Raw genomic sequence first — 23,201 nt, 5'->3', positions numbered from 1 at the left:
TTTATACAAGGTTGCATTTTAAAAATATTTTGAATTTTTTTGAGATATTATAGACAACTGAAATTTTGGATTTTTCTAACTATTGTTTGAAACGACGATGGAAAAATGTTAAATAATATCCAAAATACTTGGAATTTTAATACAAAGTTCTTTATCAGTTAGCCTTATAGTGATTCAAAAATCATAAGAATACATAATATTATGTACTATGCACATTTTTTTTTTTAGCATTTAAAGTTCAAATATTGACAATATTCGTCAAAATCGTGAATATTTCCAAATAATTTTATAGTTAAAAACTTAAAAATGTATAAGAATTGTTTGTATAAGTAGCTAAAAATTGAAAATGTAATGCAAGCTTTTCCATAATTTTGGCTTAAAATAATTAAAATAAAACAAACAAGTTAAGTGTTGGCCAATTAAAAAAAAATATATCTGAAGTTAAAATTTACGAAGTCAAAAATTCACGCATAAAATAAAGATTTACTATCATATAATTTTAGATTTTTATTTTTGTTGAAAATTACTAGTCGTTGAATCTTGAAACATGAATCAGTTATTTAAATAACCATTTTTGGTGTAATATTTAATGTTGTGTTATTCAAGGTCATCAAAACATAAACCAGCTTTGTTGTCTCCCAGTGGAAAATATATAACCTAGGCTGACAAATCATCTCCGTTCAGAATCGTTTTTCGTATGTAATGATATCTATCATTGCATTCAAATTTAACACATATGCATTATAGTAGCCTATTCTATATTTGATGTCTACTCGATACCAACTATTTGCATTTTAACTATTACCTATTTGGCCACTCTTTTTTTTAGAAATGTTTTGTAATTATTTAAAAAAATATATATTTTTTTACTATTTGTATATTTATATCACCTTTATCTTGTTTGAATAAAAATAAAGATTGCATACAATTTTAAATACATTAAATTACAAACATTTAAAATTAGAATATTTTTCTGAAAATGTCAACATTTAAGTTTAAATTTATTGTTAATTATGTTTAACTTCTGACTTATAATTATTTTATGTTTGGATAAGCTAAAATAATGAATATAGATGTATTCAATAAAAATTTGGTTTCCTATTTTGCGTAATTTTAAATACTTTTACTAATGAGCTACTCGAATCAACTTTAATTTATGTAAGTAAATTTAAATTATCAGAACTTAGAATTATGAAATAAAATAAAATTTATAGTTTAATAATGAAAAACAAATTAACAATTATTTCCTTATTTTATTTAATTATTATTACTTTAAGTTAACTTTATAAATAAATTATGAACAAGTCTCATTAGTTCGACAGACTTAGGACCATAATACTGCATGATTATTGAAAATTATATACTTAAACAGAAATCTGATAAAAATTAAAATTGATTTATTTTCATTATAATTTTGTATACATGTAGATATATTTTATACTACCATCAATGTAATAATATTTGTTGAAAATCCTAAAATATTATTGAAATATTTAATTGCATTGAATTATTATAACAATAATCAAAAAATAAAATTGTAGCTGGACGTATTGAAAATATTCCGAATCACTGAAGGTATTAGACTGAAGCAATGCAGAAATATCAATACTTTGTTGTATTTATAAAATTATTCACACTTTTTGAAAAAATAAAGTTTTATCGTTTATTTCCCGTTAATACACAATATTTCAATTAATTAATTATTATTCAATTTATAATTTCAATTCAATTCAATTATATTATTATAGGTGTCACTTCATACCAATTGCTAATTGCTTCATTTATTATTCAAGCAAAAGTTGCTATTTTTAATACCACCTAAAAAATGTCTAACATAATATTTAAAAATAAGTAAATAACACAACTACTTATTTTATTAAATCATTTTTTATAGTTTCATTTTGTTTTTAACATTCAGTACTTACATTAATATACATTAATCAGTTTTATGGATAGTTGATGATGTAAAATAGTTAAAAATAATGATCAGGTAAAGTGAATAATTGTACATACAATTGGTAGTATTACTAGGTATTAATTTCAAGCTAGTCTATTAATTCTTTCAGCTTACCTATTTTTGAAGCAACATTGTTGATGGCTATTGCACAGACAATAAATGTGAAAAACAGCATCACTGCCCGTTAACCCTCCTATAGAGGTCGCATTTTATCTTCTCCTATAATAAACAAAAACAATACAATTTAAATAATGGAAAATCCGAAGAGAGTACACAAGTTGTAAGGAGTTAATAAAGGTATGGAAACTTCCATTTAGTTAGCGAAAACATTAAAAAATAATCTTATAATTTAGCAAGGATATTTTAAGAATGTAGAATTAATTTGTAAACAATTTTCGAGTGCTAATTTATGTGTCAGATCATTAGGTATTCGCAGTATAAATAATTTGCGTTATTAAACAAATCGAATAAACTTAATCACAACAAAACTTATTAAACGCATAGATTAAATGCAATAAATTACTAATGCGAAATATTAAAAAAACAATATTCTAACTCATTTTAGTGTTGAAAATAGTTCACTAGTAGAGCAATGATATAGAACGAAGAAATTAAATAGCTAATAGTTTATTGGTACTACTAGTGACCTAAATCGAAATAAAATATAAATAAATAATGAGTGATTAATGCTTTTATTGATACTACCTATATTATTTAAAGTATTTTTCATTTATGAACAAGGATTAATATCATAATCTTGGTTTTAACAATATGTTTAAAATGTAATAACATTGAACAATAATATAACATTTAACATTATTGTGAATAACGTACATTTTTTTGATTCGTTATTTAAATAAAATATCTAATTTACACTTATCTTGCATTATAATTCAAAACAACTTGTATCTTAAACTTATTTTCTTTTATTGTATTTATCTATTTTTATTTTTGTGTAGTTGGATTTACTTCTTTGTAAATTTTAGCTCTCCTATAACTAATAATCCATTATAAATTATAATGTATATAGAATATAGATAAATATATATTTATATAATATATATATATAATATATATATATAGAGAGAGAGAAAATACCATAATAAGAAAAAACTAACAATACAAAATGTTTCGGAGAACCATTCTTGATCAATAAGGTTTTAAATAGTAGCGACAGATTAATACACAAAATGATCAATATAAATAGAAAAATAAATAGGCAAGGTAGAACTGCTCTACCATACATATTTTGTTTCACAATATTATATTAACATTGAAATTTAATAATATCATTCTGCAAAAACCGTAACACAGTAAAAAAAATATTCATAATATATAAATGTATATAATCTGAAAATAAATAAAAAATAATTGCGTATCGTAAAATGCATAATACAATAATACCAACTAAATCCACTTGTTCGGACCAAATACCGTCAGATCGCACCAGCTAATTGTTTAGTTATAATTAATTTTTGATCCGGTTGCTAGCACGCCTGCGCAGTTCGCCTGCGTGCGACTGTGCCTATCACGCTGGCTTTTACGGGCTATTCTCGTTCGAAGTGTCGTCGCGATTCCGATTCCGATCGTCGCCTTTTTTTTATTACTTGCCATCGGTGGCATAGAATTTGTTGTTTTATTTACGCAATTGTGCTCAAGGCGTATGTGACGCGGGCGATTCGTGTTTGATGGTGGCTCTCAATCCCGTAACGGTATTGAGACCATCGTTATTCGTCGTGCACACGGATGCCAAACGTGTTAGACACCAGCGCGGGCGGTGTGCGGTTTGTCATTACCTTTTGTTTTGTGAATTTATGGTGCACCGGGCATCGATAAATTAACGGTAATGCGTATTATTTTTTTTTTTGTTATTTTGTTCGACAGTGCATCGGCCCGTTTTTTTGACTTTCGAATTGTTATTTTTGTCTATTGAAGTCAAGCATATGCACGTGGGTTGCGGATCTTGGCGGTCAACAGCATATCGTCCATTTTGAGAGGTTATGGTTCAATCGGCGACATGTTCACGGTAACGCGTTATCACACATGTGATACGCGATATTTTATATCTTTGTATTATCATTTTTGTTTTGTTGATACTATAATCAGTTTTTATTATTATTTATTTTCATTATTATTATATTACCACTGATTTTGTTCATTTTAGTATTATTATAATACATTTTTGATTTATATATAGTAGGTGGGCGCCTACTCCCCATATAAGTTGTCATTTTATTAAAATATAATATGTATTCCGTGTATGTGATGTACTGATATACTATTTTAATACAGTCCACAATTAATACTTTATTACAACAATCAGGTGTTATTTTTTTTTAATTAAATATTATTACTCCTACTGTTTGGTTATATATATGTTTGTCATTATTTAAGTACACACATTTACATTTTGGACCTTCGATCCGGATAATTTTATGTAATTTTAATTAATTAATTTCTCCGTCTTGTCTTGCTTGCTCTTTTATTCCTTAAAAATCGGTTAATATGGGAAGGCCTAAGCGTCAAGATTCGGACAATGTCGAAAATAAACGGTCGTTAATTCGTGCTCGTGCATCGCGGGATGCATCGTTACGGTCAATTAAGAAAATAAATACTATAGGCGAGGAAGCTAAAATAAATGTCGAACTTCGCGCATTGTTTGAAGCTCATTACTTGTCATTGAAACGGTTCACTGATCAATTTGAGTTAGCACAACAAGCAGTATTAAATGCTCTTGTTGATTCGGATAATGTAGGCGAGTTTGAAACGGTTGATTCTGAAGTCACTGACGCTATGGAAGAGATATGTGCAAATATTCAACTCATTGCTACTGGCTTCCATAACGCTTCGGTTAATGTTGTTGCTACTAATAATGTTTCTACTGGTGCAAGACAAATAGCTCAGCCTGTTGTGCTCCCAAAAATTGAATTACCAAAATTTGATGGTAATGTACTTGATTGGGTATCATTTCGGGACATGTTTCAATCACTAGTTCATGACAACCCTGATATTTCCAACATTCAACGTTATCATTTTTTAATTCTAAGCTTGTCCGGTCCAGCACTAGCGGTAGTGAAAGCCATTCCGTTGACGGCTGATAATTATGTCATAGCTTGGGACGCATTAAAACAATCATTTGAGAATCAACGGTTAATAGCTTCTGCACATATTGATAAACTATTTTCATTTGTGCCTTTGAAGAAAGAATCATTGTCGTCACTATCTTCATTTGTTCACGTATTTACCGAAAATGTTTCGGCTATTAAAGCACTTGGTGTTCAAGATTTGGCTGGTTTTATCTTGTTTCACATCGGGGCCCGGGTAATTGATACAGAGACCAGGAGACTTTTTGAAGCTAGCATCGAACAAAATGAAGTACCTAGTTTAGATATGCTATTAAAATTTGTAGAAAAGAGATGTAAAATCTTAGAAAATATTGGAACCTCGGTTGGAACGAACGAAAAACAGGATAACACCTTTAAAGGTAATAGTAAGAAGACACAAGGTGGGCTTCCTGGCAAAACTTCATTGACAATTTCAACTTCATCTACTGCATCAAATTGTCCATTCTGTCAACATGAACATCAAATTCATCGTTGTTTCTCATTTAAGCGCAAACCAGTTACGGCGCGGCGTAAGTTTGTGAGTGACAACAGTTTATGTTTTATATGCTTAAAACTTGGGCATAATGCTAGCTCTTGTACTGCCGTTTTTACATGCAAGAAATGTGAAGGTCGTCATAACACACTGTTACATCTGGAAAGTTTTGGTGTAACGAATAACAGTGAGGTGACGCAGAAGGAAAATACAATTGTTCAGGCCACTACGTCCGAACCAGTTGAAAATAATACTGTATTCGCAGGTACTATATCAACACAAACAACTGTAGTATTAGGGACTGCCGTTATTCGGGTACAAGATAACACAGGTGCTATGCATCAGATCAGAATTTTATTAGATAGTGGGTCACAAGTTTCAGCTATCACAGCGGATTGTGCCAACAGACTCGGTCTCAAATGTAGCAAAAGTCACGTAAAAGTGGTTGGCCTTTCTCAACAACCAGTCTCCAAGGTTAAAGGAGTTACTCAGTGTGATTTTTTCCCTCTTCAGTCAGAGCAACCATGTTTTAAGGCAGACAATGTTATCATATTATCCCAAATCACTGGATTAATACCAACATGTTCACTTCCTGTCACCGTTCGCACACGCTATCAACACCTAGTACTAGCCGATCCAGAATTTGATCGTCCCGGTACCGTTGACATGCTGATAGGTGGTGATTTATATCCGATGATTTTGCAACCTAGAACTGACATTATTCATACACCTGGAATACCTTCAGCAATGCACACAAACCTTGGTTGGATAATTGTTGGTTCATTGAAGGATTCTACTCCATTATCTCTCACGTCATTAACGATTAGTACGGTACCAGTTATGAATGAGACTTTGCAACAATTTTGCAGGATTGAAGAGCCGATAGTTCAAACACAATCAACAACAGAAGACGAACGATGCGAAGAGTGGTTGTGCAAAACAGTGTCACGGGACACATCAGGCAGGTTTTGTGTTGCTCTCCCTTTTCGATCTACAATTAACGTACAATGTAATTCAAAGCAAGACTTGATTACGCCGAGTGGTCTTGGTTCCTCGCGTACTATGGCATTAAACCGGTTGCTTAATATTGAACGCCGCTTAGCTAAAGACCCTGAACTATATTCCGCGTATCGTTGTTTCATGAATGAATATCTTTTATTAGGTCACATACGCGCAGCTGATAAACCAGAAAAATATTTTATCCCGCATCACGCAGTAGTCAAACGGAAAAACGGTAAGATGAAAATTCGGGTAGTATTTGATGCGTCGGCTAAGTCGTCATCTGGGTTTGTATTGAACGACTGCTTGGCAACCGGGTCAAAATTACAAAGTAATATTACGGATATACTACTTCAAAGTCGTTTTTACAAATATTTATTCATTGCCGACATTGAAAAGATATACGGGCAGATCCGAGTCAATGATGCAGACTGTGCGTATCAACATATACTTTGGAGAAATTCACCCAATGAGGAAGTCAAAGAATACGAATTATGTACAAGAACGTATGGTTTCAATGCAGCTCCATATTTGGCAATCAGATGTTTACGCCAATTAGATTCAGATTGCGGAAATCAATTTCCTCTGGCAAAAAATCTGTTAGTTACATCTACATATGTTGACGATATTGTGGCAGGAGCTGATACAGAAAGGGTTGTGCTAGAACTTCAACGTCAATTAATATCCTTATTACGTAAAGGAGGGTTCAATCTAAGGAAATGGGCCAGCAATTGTGACGCAATATTAAAAGGTATACCTGCTGAAGATCGCGCAATGGACCCATCTTTTGAACTTAAAGATGACCAATCAGTGAAAGTACTGGGTTTGCATTGGAGTACTAATTCGGATATCTTAGGGTATCATATTAATATCAACCAAGTCAACCCAATTAAGCGCTCAATACTTTCAGCAATTGCTCGTCTATATGATCCAGTTGGCACGTTGGGACCCGTGATATTTTGGGCCAAGCGCGTTCTGCAAGAGCTATGCATAGAAAAGTTAGATTGGGATGAGCCGCCTCCGCCTGATATCATCAATAAATGGCAAGATTTTACAACGGAGTTACCTGCATTATCGTCATTGTCGCTTTGTCGATTCATTAACGTACTCTCATCAAAAACCATACGATTATTGGGTTTTGCGGATGTCTCTAAAAAGGGAATCATCCGCGTCGTTGGAAGATTGAAGCGTGCATTCTTGGATGAAGATGCAAAACATCCAATCCTTCTGCCTCAAAAGGTTCGTCTGACGGAGCTTATCAACACACCATCACGACCACCCATGTCCTGGCAGATAGGTCGAATCGTTCAAGTCCATCCAGGTGCGGATGACATTGTGCGTGTGGCAACTGTCAAAACACATGAGGGAACTTTGACCCGTCCTGTGGTCAAGTTAGTGAAACTTCCGATTGATCCAAGACCTTAAAGGCACCCATTACCGATATCCTTATCTTCTTTTTTTTTTATTTTTCCTTGTTATTATATTATTATGCATTGTAATTATTATTATTAGTATTATTAGTTTTATTAGTATTCAATTTATGTTTCTTCGAAGACCATGTCTACAATGACCTGCAGTCAAGAAAGTTTGAAAGCTCATCGCTTTCAAAGGCGGGAGGATGTTCGGACCAAATACCGTCAGATCGCACCAGCTAATTGTTTAGTTATAATTAATTTTTGATCCGGTTGCTAGCACGCCTGCGCAGTTCGCCTGCGTGCGACTGTGCCTATCACGCTGGCTTTTACGGGCTATTCTCGTTCGAAGTGTCGTCGCGATTCCGATTCCGATCGTCGCCTTTTTTTTATTACTTGCCATCGGTGGCATAGAATTTGTTGTTTTATTTACGCAATTGTGCTCAAGGCGTATGTGACGCGGGCGATTCGTGTTTGATGGTGGCTCTCAATCCCGTAACGGTATTGAGACCATCGTTATTCGTCGTGCACACGGATGCCAAACGTGTTAGACACCAGCGCGGGCGGTGTGCGGTTTGTCATTACCTTTTGTTTTGTGAATTTATGGTGCACCGGGCATCGATAAATTAACGGTAATGCGTATTATTTTTTTTTTTGTTATTTTGTTCGACAGTGCATCGGCCCGTTTTTTTGACTTTCGAATTGTTATTTTTGTCTATTGAAGTCAAGCATATGCACGTGGGTTGCGGATCTTGGCGGTCAACAGCATATCGTCCATTTTGAGAGTTATGGTTCAATCGGCGACATGTTCACGGTAACGCGTTATCACACATGTGATACGCGATATTTTATATCTTTGTATTATCATTTTTGTTTTGTTGATACTATAATCAGTTTTTATTATTATTTATTTTCATTATTATTATATTACCACTGATTTTGTTCATTTTAGTATTATTATAATACATTTTTGATTTATATATAGTAGGTGGGCGCCTACTCCCCATATAAGTTGTCATTTTATTAAAATATAATATGTATTCCGTGTATGTGATGTACTGATATACTATTTTAATACAGTCCACAATTAATACTTTATTACAACAATCAGGTGTTATTTTTTTTTAATTAAATATTATTACTCCTACTGTTTGGTTATATATATGTTTGTCATTATTTAAGTACACACATTTACACCACTTTTTAAACCAAAACCACCCTTATTTTTTAAAATCAAATCATTTTAACTTCCCCTAAAGGTGATGACAGACTGAAAAACACACAAAAGGCCGCGGATCTCGTAACTTCTAGTAGACTCTGGTGAAATCTAGAATGACTGTTTTTGGCAGCCGATAAAATGCATTATTTTGCCGATCGCGTTACATCAACATGATGGTCATCGCCCCCTACCCCACTTTAAATATATTCTGGACCCGTGACTGACACTTATTATTAGGAATTCAATACATTCATCGCTCCATTCGGAACTGTAAACCTATTATGTAATTATCAAATAGTTAGGTACCATTATATTTATTTATAAATGGTACTAAGATAATATACCCACACATTTTCTACAAAAAAATTATCATTCTATACTGTTTTCATTTTAAATGAGGTCTGTGTTAGTACTTTAATTCATTAAGATAAAAATATATACACATACAATAAAAAAAAAATATATATATATATATTAGTAATCATAAATTTAATAAGAAAAAATTATAGGTATCCAATATTGTGCTTAAAATATAGGTACCTATATACAATAAAAAAAATAAAATTAAAAAATAGCCTAATTTTAAATCCATGATACATTTAATGATTTCAAACTTCTTAAATGTGCTTTGCTAGTACTTTTATACTTTAAAAGAAAAAATTAATTTACTGAGCTTTACCTAATTTGTACTTCCATTATTAAACAAATATTGATGCAAAAAGTTATCAAATATGAAATCTTGTATATTATACTAGTAATTTGTTCCTGTATATTTCATTGCACATATAAAAAGCAACCATGTTGGATTTGGTTACTTAATAATAAAATTATTAAAATTTAGCGTAACGTATATGTTGGTAAACAATATTTTTAGTTTAATAATTTGGTGTATAGATTGTATTACGACAAATATACTTTACATAGCTGTACCACTCAGCGTTTTCATTGCAAATAATAATTTTAATAGTTTAAAAGCAGTATTATATATATATTACGCTGTTTCTATCTATTGATTTTTAATATTTTTTTTTGTAAACTATATTATTCATTTTTATGATTTGGGGCATCAATGTACAAATTGTTTTCTGAGCTTTTACAGGATTAATAAACATTGCAGCTACCCTTGTGAGCTTCGTTCCTCATTAAACTATGTCTTTTATTTGGTTCAAACTTTGTTCAATCCGTTATTTACACTCATCATTCTTAAACAACATGGCGTTATTTTTATAATACCGTGTTTTTATTTTAAAAATTAATAACTTGATTGTTAATAATTAACTTATATAACTAGAATAAGCTTAACATCTTCTTGTGTAAACGATTTCAAGATATGTCTGTTGCATACAGATTTTTTATCGGCTCAAATCGTAAGTTTTTTAATAGATTTTTATAGCAATAATTATTAAAAAAGAATTGATTTGTTCTAATTACTTTTTACATTATTATAAAAATGCTTTAGATATATTTAAAGAATTACCAGACTCATTTGAATGTAAATACATTCCTGATTAGACTTTTTCTTTTGGTTAAAATAAATAGGAATCATCATAAAAAAACGAATAATTGTATAGAATTAGAATTATTTTTTCTAAAACTTTACGAATCCTTTATTAATTTCAGATAAAATGTCAAATAGACCTGAATATAACTTTGCATGTGTCCAAAAATTCTTTCAAAAGGACCTTAAGTAAATTAATCAAAACTTACCACGAGTTTTACATGGGTATGATATACATTAACATCGCATTAAATTAACAATTTATGAATAATCTTAACCACAAAACCTTCGTCAGCAGAGTTTATATAAACGTAAATTTATTAAATACAAAATTCCGTTTAATTATTATCAAAAAAGAGATTAAACTTCTATAAAAAATGACGTGACGTATAGTCTATAATTGAAAACAAACCATTGTTGCATAAAAAGGGGTTTATATATATATATATATATATATTACATGATATTATGATCAAATATTTTACTTTGTAGATAGTTAAAACACAAAATAAAATGAACAAAATTGTCTTAAAACTAAGTTTTAAATAATGTTTTTTTTTTTTTATTTTATAATTTATTTAAAAAAAAATATGCATAAGGTATTATTTTTCAATAAGTTTTATACATTTTAGTTATTGAAAAAAAAAAAAAAATTCCAATTAAACATTTTTATATTACATGAACATAATGAATCGCACAAAGTGAATTTATAAATATACATGCAGTTTGTGAAGGACTAATAACAAAAAAAAAATATATATTAAATATACTTAAGCCTTTTGACACTTATAATTTTATACAAACTTTATAAATGTATAAAGAAAAAATATGTTTACCAAGAATATTTATTTAACGATCAATCGTATTTATTTTTAAAAACTATAAACTCCCTAAACCAAACAGTTTACCTTTTTTTATTTTTAACATACAACATGCCAAATGTATTTAAGATAGAATACTATTATAATATATACTATCCTGTGTATTTATAGAAGTGTGATAAAAATTAATCTTAGTTCTTTTCAAATGTACAAAACTAAAATTCAAACTTGAGTATTAAATCATTACTTGTTCATTGAAAAACATCACATTAGATCATAAAGACATAAAGTATTTAACGTGCATACCTATGTCACTAATACATTAAAAGCTATTAAAATATTTTATAAATCACTATTTGTGCAACTCATTGAATTAATAAAACGTTATTTGCTTGAATTGTTTTCTTCGCTTTATTTATATTTATTGGATGGGTATAATATATTTAATGTGTACCTATTAGGTCTATAAATTATAATTGTTTTCTGATTAATTTCAACAATATTTAATAATTCGATGATAATTCATATAATGTATCAATTGCAATAGGTAGATGATCAACTCGGTTAATCATGATTAACCGAGTAATTAGTATACAATAAGAGAAATTATTTCAATTTACGTGCAAAAGTGCATTCAAATAATTCTCAAGTATTTAATAGGTAATATTCGTAAAAACAAAAACAAAAAAAAAAAGAATTAAAAAAAATCCTTTGTTGTAAAAATGTCCAGCGTAAATAAATCAACTTATAAACGATTGGATTTTGTGATTTAGTACTTCATTGACATGTTTTATGTTATCATAGACGGAAACGAAACCTTTTATTTGGAAATAACCCTCACGTGAAAAGTTTTAAATAAAAAAAATATATATAAATAAAAGCTTGTTTGAGTTTTTGGGTAAAATTATTAAACTGATTTTTGATTGTATATATTTACAATTTACATACTTTTTATAAACGTCACCTCGTGTAAGTATTTAATTAATGATAATGTTAAAAATTCCTTGTTTAAATTACTTTTTCTCATCCGGAGCTTGTTGAAAAATAAATAACTGTGCATATAAAATAAGTGATGCCGGAACTCATGTAATTTCAATAAATAAAACCCTAAAAAAATAATAATATTTTTTATTTGAAAGAAAATCAATTTTGAATTGGTTTATATGTTTTAAATTTTAGCTACGAGTGGTTTTGTTATAAACATTTTTAATTATAGATAAAACGTATTGCTGTATCGCTATCTATAGAAAAAAAAAGCAAAAGGCTTGAACATTTTCTGGAAAAGAAAAATATATTCATAAATATATACATTATAATTGATTTAAAATCATATAATTTGTAAAAGATTAAATTAAAAATAAATTACTTACATTTTTTATTTTATATTATATAAATATATTATATTATGTACACAATAATACCATCTAGTACAATAAGCTTAATATGTAATGACTGAACAAATATTTAGTGCATACTCAGTGGTGTATTTAAGAGGGGATATGCATAATTGAAATAAGACACCCATTATACTTAAATTCAAAACTTATAGTTATAGACTATAGTACTTCAATTATTTAAAACAAAATATATAAATCACATGATCAATAGAATCCGATTTGGGTTTTAAATCTTAAAAATATCCAATAATACTATTACATAAGTACTTATGTAATGAGTTTTCATAAATTAAACAATTATAAAATATTTGAATTGATTTTAGATTTTTATATTGTTCGATATCACATTTTATAAAAATATAAATTTAACCTATTATAATATATTTAACGTCATATGCCACTTATATAATTTATTATGTAATTTCTTATTGTTTTGAATGTTATAAACAATAATGAACATAAATATTTTAGAGAGTGATCTAGTATAAATTTAAATGTTTTTATGTCGTAATCAAAATAATTTCAAAAAATACAAACAGATATAAAAAATTATTTTGTCAACAATTTAAGATATATAAACATTTATAAATATTTTAAAGATAAAAATCAATGTTAAATATTATCGAATATTATGTAAAAGAGAATTGCAAGGAAAAAAATATAATTATCATTTTTATTTCCAATTTTCCTACAGAAAAACGGAAAAAAAATACATATAACAGTAATAATTTAGCCATGTATTATTTAATCGTAAGACTATTTTATATTATACTTTTTACACTTTGGTTGACAATATTTGATGAAATATTAACCATAATTTTAATCTAGTAACGAATCTATGAATATCTCATTGTGTTATATTGGGAATCAATCTACATACCAGTTTTATTCAGTGGACTTGACCTATCCTTATAAATACAGATTTAGATAAAAGAAAAAAATATAATTCCTGAATATACGACAGACTTATTCCTTTATTTCCAAAAAATAATACTATTATAATGTGTATTATTTATATCTATAATGTATATATATGTATATTTTATTTTGGTTTTTTATTCATTCAACTTGAGTTCCGGTTGATGGATGTCCTACCTTGTAACATCGCAGTTAAGATACGTTTAGAATAAAATACTTAAACGTTTTTGTACAGTTTTTTTTTCTTCTTTTTTTGTCTTAACAAAGAAATATCGTGACACTTGAATAGTTGTTATTATCTTGCACCCAGTTCTATAAAATGTATTCGTCCGGAATAAATGTGGTATATTAAAAAGATAAGGTAAGTTTAAAAGAAAATACACAAAAAAGCGAATATATAAAATATGATACGCGATATCCACATACTATAATACTTTGGAGGAACAAGTATTACTTACTTATTAATGAAAGTATCGTTTACATATTTTACAATTTTAAAGACATAAGACATAGTTTACAAGCTTTAAATTAATGCAACCATTGTGGAAATCGAAGGAAAATCAATAGTATTTTATTTTACTTTTTAAGAAAAATAGACTATCAAATACAACATAATAACTGAACCTAAAATATATTACCTATTAAACCGTTGTAGTTGTACGATATACATTTTGTTATAGAATAGCTATTAGTCATATATCTACAGTATAGTTAATAACATATAGTGATTTGAAAAAACAAAATCACCCATATTTTTCTTCGATAATAAATGTCTACAAATTCAGCTTTTTTGAGTTTTTATTCATACTCAAAGAGTGTCTTGTAGTAAAATAACTATAACTTATTTTTATACACACACTATATAGGTGAAAACTAGCTGCTAACACTCAAAAGGAACATTTCAAGAGATAATATGCTAGTTTCTAATTTTATATCTATCTCATCAAAATGTATATTAATTTATATATTTATAAATAAAGATATTATAATCTTAATTTTAAAGGATTATTATTACATGAAGATAAATGATTTATTTAGAAAGTACTCATTTTAATTTTAAATACGTTAATATTTTTAAAAATCAACTGATTAATAACTAACAATAAAAAAAGATGGTTCTTGTTAAAAAAAAAAAATATTATCACCATAGGATACACTTAATAAATTGTAAAAATAATCCGTGTCCTTAAAATATTTTATTTATTTTTACCTCGTCAGACTTGTTCATTGCGATTTAGACGATTTAGATTAAAAAAAAAAAAAAAAAAAACATCTGATTAACAATTTACAGAAAAAAATGGTTATAATTTTAAAAAATAAAAGAGAAGAAATGTTCATCAATCAGTGTTTGAATAAATACATCATTAGAGAATATAAAGAGTAATGTGTTTAATGTATTATAACTGTACTCAGTGTACTCGTATAGTGTATTATTTAGCTCCTTTATATAAGTATTTTTGTAAAAAGTAACTATGCATCATTCAAGCTAGATAATATTATAATAAATATATAAAGATAAGTAGGTAAATACAGTTTGTTTTCGTGATTAAAATTTATATTGTACATTTCTTTTGTACGTAATAATCAGTAAGTTAATTTAAATAAAATATTCCAATAAATAATACGTGAAAATTGCACTAAAATGTTTCAAATAAAGCATATTTTTAATTTAAAAATATAATGATGATTTTATAATAATTTAATGTATAATGTATACAATTTATTTAATGTATTTATTATTTAATGTTATTAGATATGAAAAAGATTATCTAGATAATTAAAAATAAGAAACAGTAGAAGATGATATTTGTTGTTGCGATAAAATCAAACTTCAATTTGTGAAAATATTCTCAATATTAAAATTACGGTGTATTTAAAGTTTAATTATTGTTTACAAGAGTATCGTGTATCTACCAATTAATATTACGCCGGTAACATTAAACATTAATATTAATATTGTAAATATATTATAGGGACATAGGGTGTTTTACTGGAATTTTTTTTATCGTAGGCAACGTTTCGATGGATCAGTTAGACTACATGCGATTTATGTTATAATATTTCTTTTTTTTTTTTTTTTGGAAGCGGATCTAATCATGGCATAGATTAAACCAGAATGGAAACTCTGACGGCAAAAATTATATAAGGGATTATCACTGAATATATTCTGTGATAATATGTTTTGTTTTGTAAACAAACCAAAAAGTTAACGTGTTGAGCCCTTAGAATTATTTCTTTCTTAAACTAACCGTATATAATGTTTGTTATATATATTATCTGACGATGAAAGACGTATATTGTGAACTTGAGATTTTTCTAGTTATTTTAATGTTTTTTGGTTTGATAAAGCTTTTAAATATGGCCTACTATATTTTTTAGCGTCAAAAAAGTTGTGTATTTCTTTGATGAATACTATATTCTAATGATGTATAGATAATTATTGTGTTAATTTGTTGATTTTAAATGTAATAATATTATATTGATTTCAAAAAAAAGTTAATGGTAGACAATATATTATGTAATATGATAACTGTATACCATATTATAATTTAAGGTAAAATAACATATAACGTATAAATTTGAAAGATATTTAAACGCTGGTAAATAATATATAAGTTTCGTACTCAAAATTAAAATACGTATTAGAGGTATAATATTAATCATCACAGTATACTAATCTTAAGTTTTTGTTTTATATTAATTATTTCCATACATTAATTTTATATTCGATACATTTAGTATCGTTTATCTAGCCCATCACCATAAAATTGTATCGACATTAATCCGCAAAATACAGCCAGTCCAGTTCAATACTTCGCTGTGCTACTGTTATGATTAAAAAAAATTTTGATCCAAAAATAATGTAACAATTAAAAAAAAATCATTATCCTATAATTCACCAAAACAAAGATTAGGATTAAATTATTTTTTTAAATTTAATATGGCTTTTACAGGACACTCGTAACTGTTACCAAAATCAACAACTGAACGGGTTTTATTTTAAGGTACATCACGCAAACTGAAACGATTGCATTTTCTTCTTGGAAGACATTAAATTTATTGACGTGATTTTTGGGTACATCGTGGTATTTTCCAGTGAGTGTTTTTTGATTGTTATCTTTAAATATAGAGTATTTTCTTGTGCAATCAGGTTTTAGAATAATTGCGTCATTTCACATTATTATTTTTGTGAATATATTATCACTACACCTGTGATATGAATAGTATACGAATATTAAAAAGTATTTTTTCGTTTTTCGATTTATATTTGTATGAGAATAAGAAACCTTAAATAATAAGATTGTAATATAATATTTTTTATATTACATTGCGATTGTGTACAGTATTATCTAAAAAAATAATTTGAGAATTTCAATAATTTTGGCAAAATAAATGCAGTGGGTTGATATTCAAACATTTTAGGGAATACGTATTGTATTATTTCAACATATTTAATTATTCCTATTATTCTTCGCGTGTGAATAATATACTTCACCGTTTCACATTTACTTTTGGTAGTTACAAGCATATATTATGAATAATAGATTTGGATAAAGTGTTCTATATATTGTGGTTTTCCACTTAATTCCTAATGCTCATTATGATAATATAATACCTGGTATCGGCAAGATACAAAACAATATCAACTATTAGAACGGTACATTATTTCATTTGATGACAGGTCATGTATTCACATCACGAGTGTACCGCTGAACTGTAACAATAAACAACCAACGTGTCTACGAGTTCCCCAGGATTATGCGAAAACAATAAGGAAATGTTTGGCATAAGGTATTAGATAATGCTCTACACTTTACCATTGTCTACATTCCATATATATAATAATATGAGCTCATATTGGAACAGTAGTCTGTAATCAGTAATCACGTTGGTTGTTATTTATAATTGTGTATGTAGCTTGCCGTATAGTACAGAACAATGATGAGTTATGCAAATTATTCATTTATACAAAAACCACAATAATTGAAAGAAGTCTTAAGATAATATTACGGGAGCTTGATTTAAAAATTAAAATCACGATTTTAAGATAACATCCACCAATAATTACACTATTTACACATTTCAAATTAAATTACGCATCTTTTATAAAAACAAAAACTGTTGCTTTTAATATTATTATATATTGCAAGTTACTGAATAATGGGATGCTGATTACCTTGTACTGAAATTGTATAATGTTTTTTTTTTACTTTTAGGTTATGTTTTTATAATATCAAAATCTGGTAACGCTGATTTAATATTTTAATCACACAGTTATTATTTAAAATAATGATAATTGTAATCCTAGCTCTTAAAAGTCATAATTAGAAATTTAAAAATAATATGTATGAACTATAATGGGTAACTAATGTTGTGCCTAGAAAATAGAACTAAGAGGGTAATCATCGTATTCTAGAAGATATAAGCGTACGATTAACTCAAACTGAAAATTCACACTTCTTGTTTAACAGAGGGAACATAATATGACTACAAACTGTTGAATAATGTATGAGACATGTTCGTTGCATAATATGAATAAAGACCGTAAGTTATTAAAAATAAATAAATAAATACCGTTTATAATAAGTAGGTATTAAAAAAAGTATGATAGTATATTAAATGTTAATATTGAAGTTATACGTGCATAATAAAATATAAAAGTTTAAAAGAAAGTAGTTATTAATAATTAATACCCACAAAAAATTGAAAAAATAAATATTATTCGAATTGAATTTGTTAGATAATTAGATTTTTTACTACATAGTTATAGTATACAATTTAGATTTTAAAGTATTATTCGTATGGTGTGTTTGTTACAACAATTATACTCGAAGATAATTCGAGATAATATTATCATAGCTCCATTGATACTGGTATCCAGTGTTTTTTATAATATAATTAAAATAAGGTTAGATAGATATTAATATTATAGTTAAAAATGACTAGTCGTGGCTTTTTCTGTACACGATTTAATTTTGGGTTATTCTGCCCTTCAGTAAAACATAAACTAACTTTTTCACCACAAATCATTTTTCGTATATCTATCATTGCATTCAAATTTAACACATCTACATTAAAAGTGGCATTAAAACAGAGCGTTACCAAATTGACTACCTTTTTTAAGTGATGTACAATCTATAACTTAGAGTGAAATAAGAATGTGTGGTAATTTACATATTATATAACACTGATTATATTTTATAATAATTATTGATAAAATAGGAAATGAAAAACATTATAGTTGGATAAAATTTAATAGTAAATAATTATTTTTCAAATAAAAACATTTTTATTTCAGAGTTATTCAACCATACGTTTTTATAGAACCAATATAAACTTAGCAAGATCAAATATGGAATAAATCTTGTTTCCTTTTGTGTTTTGAGTTATATAAAAAAATTTATTAATCATAATAATTTGTATTTTAATAAACTATTATTTCTTAATAAATAGGTAATTACTAGTCAATATTGTTAAATAACAAAGTCACTAACAAAAAATTAATTTTATTAACAACATATTTTTATAATTAAGTTCATAGATACATTATTTCATTTATTTATATTTTGTGTTATAACGTATATGTTAAATTCAAAGTTACATCATATGTTTTACAGCTCATAACAATGCATAGTTATATGTAATGTTTCAGTCACATAACAACAACCTGAACTTCACTTGTCTAAAGTTTCAAGTCAGTTTTCAAATTTAATGACTTAGAATTCACCTGGATGCTTGATGAAATTGTGGTTTTGACTTATAATCTATACAGTATATAGGATTGAAACTGAACTAAAATTTGATAGATTAAATTACATGATATCTAAAATGAGGTACAAATATATTATAAGCTATAATACATAATTTTATTAAAAATAATATACACATAACTGACTAAAATTGTTTTATTTTGTAATTGTGCTATATAATTTTCAATTAAATACAAGTAATGTTACGTTTAAATGTTGAAATATTTTTAACGCTTTTTTATAATCTTAAGTTTTCTGCTTCAAAACAACTAATGCCCAATTTAAGAGTAATATAATATCAAAATATAACAAATTGTAAATACACATGAAAGTTAAAATTATATTTCAAAAGCGTAATATAATCGTTTACTAAAATATGATCACTGAGTTAAAACCAAATATCTAAAGCGTGGTCATTGTATTCATATTCATTCAATTATATTTCTTGTAATCAAATATAATTAAGAGGGTAGACGAAACGTTGTGTACCAAGGGTGGAGAATCATAAATTATTTGCAGCACACTGCTTCGGGTAAGGTTAGGAAGGGTAGTAATACTGTTTTTATTTCATAGGAAATGTTCGCTGACGGGAAAATAGTTGTATATATATATTATATAAATTTAGGAACTGATTTAAAAACTATAATAATCTAAAAAAAATTTTTGGACGTAAAGATAAAACACTGGAATCAGTGAAAAAATAAAATTGCATGTAGGTAATTACCTACCTAATAATAAATACCATATAGTGATTATACAATTATATTAAAGTAAAAAACTATAATATATTTCAGAAATATAAGGGAAAGAAAATATTTTAACTTTTTATATATTTACATACCTATTACTTAACAAAACCAAACTTTGTTACGAAACTTTTTTTAATGATGTTATAATAACAGTTTTATAACCTTAAGATGAACAATGTAAGTAATTTATAAAGTACTAGTAACATTTTCATTAAAATACTGTATAATTTTTGGCTTATATATATAACACATTTAATCATACTTGTATGAATTTTTGTTTAATCATTAGCATTTGATATTAGCCAATATCTAATCGTATTATTTACATATAGTACACAAGATAAAATTGTGGTTGACATAGTTTTTATCTTTTGAAAAACTATTTAGAAAATATTTTGATTTCACGCTAAGACACTTAAGTATAAATAATTGAAAAATATTTTATCTACGTTAATCTTACATTCTAAACGCAATGTATGCTAAGCTTAAGAGAAACACAATATTTTTATGGTGAAGTAATGATTGAAAATGTAATAATTGTTTACAAATGCAAACTATTTGTTCAGTGTTATGATACCCGTTCACTCCATAATAATAATGCTTAAATCATAATATATTATTACTGTTACATTTTAAAGAATATTAACTAATTTAAATAAAATCACAAATTGTCAAAATTATTCAATAAATATTAAAACTTTAAGCTCTTATAAAATAAATGTCTGTATATAAGTACATAAAGATTCTAGGAAAGTTCGAATATAATATTACATAATATAATATTATATAACATCACATTACATGGATAGACTGAAAGAATATGGATTTAAATCATAAATAATTAAAAAAAAAAAAAAAATGAATACCTTTTCAAAAAAGTAATGACATTTATATTTTACCGACAATAAGTCTTATATAATATAATATATCAATATTACCTATCCGAACCTTTCATTAAGAATTATATCTAAACACTTGATTTTATTCTCCTTTTAGAAAAACGATAATCCTATCATTGAAACATTAGCTTACCTGGTAGTATAGATAGAACCTTCGAATTTTATGACCCATGATGTATGGGTAGAACCATCCAAATGGATTAAATCAGATAGAAATATTATTGGAAGCAAAATCCTAATGTGATTTTGCTTGGATCGTATATGTAATATAACTCTACAAAAGCTCAATCTTTAATCCAAACATATCAATCGATAAACGATTGGGCTTTCTTGAAATGTGAAATTTAGAAATTAATATTATTATTAATCTATGAATACGTACACTTTCTAAAATATAGGTTATAGAGTATCCAAAACAAAACTACAATTGAATTCTCAAAATATAATAACGCTGTTCGGTATTTAACATAAAATATAATTTTTATAAAGATTTAAAACTGGATTAATAATGAATAACTCGTTCATGTATAAATTAGAATAAATTTAATATAATACAAATTAGTAGAATATTTCCAAAGTAATCATGTATATTTTAATATAGATTTTAGTATGTTAATTTAAGTATAAAATCTAAGTGTTACAAGATTGAACCATTATAATACATTTGAATGAAGTTTTATTCTTAGATATTTTATAAATTCATTCATAGAAATAAAAATTTAGTATATAAAAATTATTGAAACAGTAAGTTAAAAATTTACATCTTAACTTAATTATAATATTAAAACTAATAATATACCAAACTTTTAATTAATGTTTTAGCAATATTATTTTAATCGTTGACCCAGAAAATTTATTACACGCCTACTCTTATAAACATATTGTAATGAATATTAAACTCTTTGAGTTATAAATAATATCTCTATAATAGTATCTCCTCAGTAAATAACTGATTATTATAGTAATAGTAATTATTTGTTATTTTTTAAAAAAAATAAGGAGTTATCGTATTTGAAATAATTTATGTAATGTATTTAAATTTAGATAATTTAATAAAATAGTTTGTTTTACTATTATATTCATTTCTAGTTTATCAATTACTCTTATAATATTTCTCTTAAATATTATTATGTTTTATCTCTTGCATTAATTTATTGATGTTTTATTATAATTTTCATAAACACTATGATTGGTACATGTAAAAAGAAAACATCGATAAAAATATCACGATTGAAAAATAAATAAAATCGTAAAAAAATATATATATTATAAAAGGTATTAATAAAAAGATAATAAATAGTTAATTATAAATAGGCATTTCGTAATATTTGTAACTTTTCAAGCTAATTAATATTAATTTATATACATATTATATTATATGTATATTTTGGGGTCAAGTATAAAAAAAACTAATAAAATAAATATGTTGCTGTTATAGCAATGATTATAATTTATTAGAAATTAAGCCTCAACAAGTATAAAAAAAATGTAATTTCTTAAAATGAAAGAGAAATTGTTAAAATGTATACTAAAATTGTAATTCGGTATATCTGTATATTATAAATTCTTAACGATTAAAACAGACAAAAAATTAAAAAAAATATATTTACGCAGTGGATAATTCAATAAAGTTATAATAAATAAATTAAATTATGCATTACATATCATTAATATTTATTACATAAAATATAATTTAAATATTATGTATTTATTTACATTTATCATAAAAACACTAAAAAAATAATATTTCATTTTATTTATATATTATAAAACTGAATGTGTCAATACTAAAAAAAGTTTAATAGCAAATTAATATTTTGTCCTGATCTAAATAAAAAAATGATTTCATGAATGATTACATATTTGTTATGTATAATTTTAAATTTCTTATTATTTTTTTTTTATTTTAGTATGGTTCAATATTGGATTTTATTTAAATAAGATTACGTTATTTGAATTCTAGTATAGGTAATAAATAATGAGTT

At 26.4% G+C, this 23,201-nt stretch overlaps 2 protein-coding genes across 3 annotated transcripts in view; one reads left to right on the top strand and one right to left on the bottom strand.

Moving 5' to 3' along the window:
• LOC114119635 (acid sphingomyelinase-like phosphodiesterase 3a) overlaps positions 1-23,201 on the bottom strand; it is a 209,323-nt gene that overhangs the window by 114,008 nt on the left and 72,114 nt on the right. For both annotated transcript variants that reach the window (XM_050198775.1, XM_050198776.1), the window contains one exon: positions 2,072-2,176. In XM_050198775.1, coding sequence (XP_050054732.1) covers positions 2,072-2,132 — 61 coding nt within the window. In that variant the 5' untranslated portion in view covers positions 2,133-2,176. The remainder of the gene's footprint in view (positions 1-2,071; positions 2,177-23,201) is intronic.
• On the top strand, positions 4,463-7,978 carry LOC126554904 (uncharacterized). The gene has a single exon (XM_050209917.1). The coding sequence runs from the start codon at positions 4,463-4,465 to the stop codon at positions 7,976-7,978; it is 3,516 nt and encodes a 1,171-aa protein (XP_050065874.1).

Source organism: Aphis gossypii, chromosome 1 (genome assembly GCF_020184175.1).
Source record: "Aphis gossypii isolate Hap1 chromosome 1, ASM2018417v2, whole genome shotgun sequence".
Taxonomy (NCBI): domain Eukaryota; kingdom Metazoa; phylum Arthropoda; class Insecta; order Hemiptera; family Aphididae; genus Aphis; species Aphis gossypii.
The sequence above is the reverse complement of the archived record's forward strand: the minus strand, read 5'-3'. Positions and strand labels throughout refer to the sequence as shown.

Coding starts and splice junctions, on each gene's coding strand:
- LOC126554904 (XM_050209917.1), top strand. CDS start 4,463: ATGGGAAGGCCTAAGCGTCAAGATTCGGACAATGTCGAAAATAAACGG.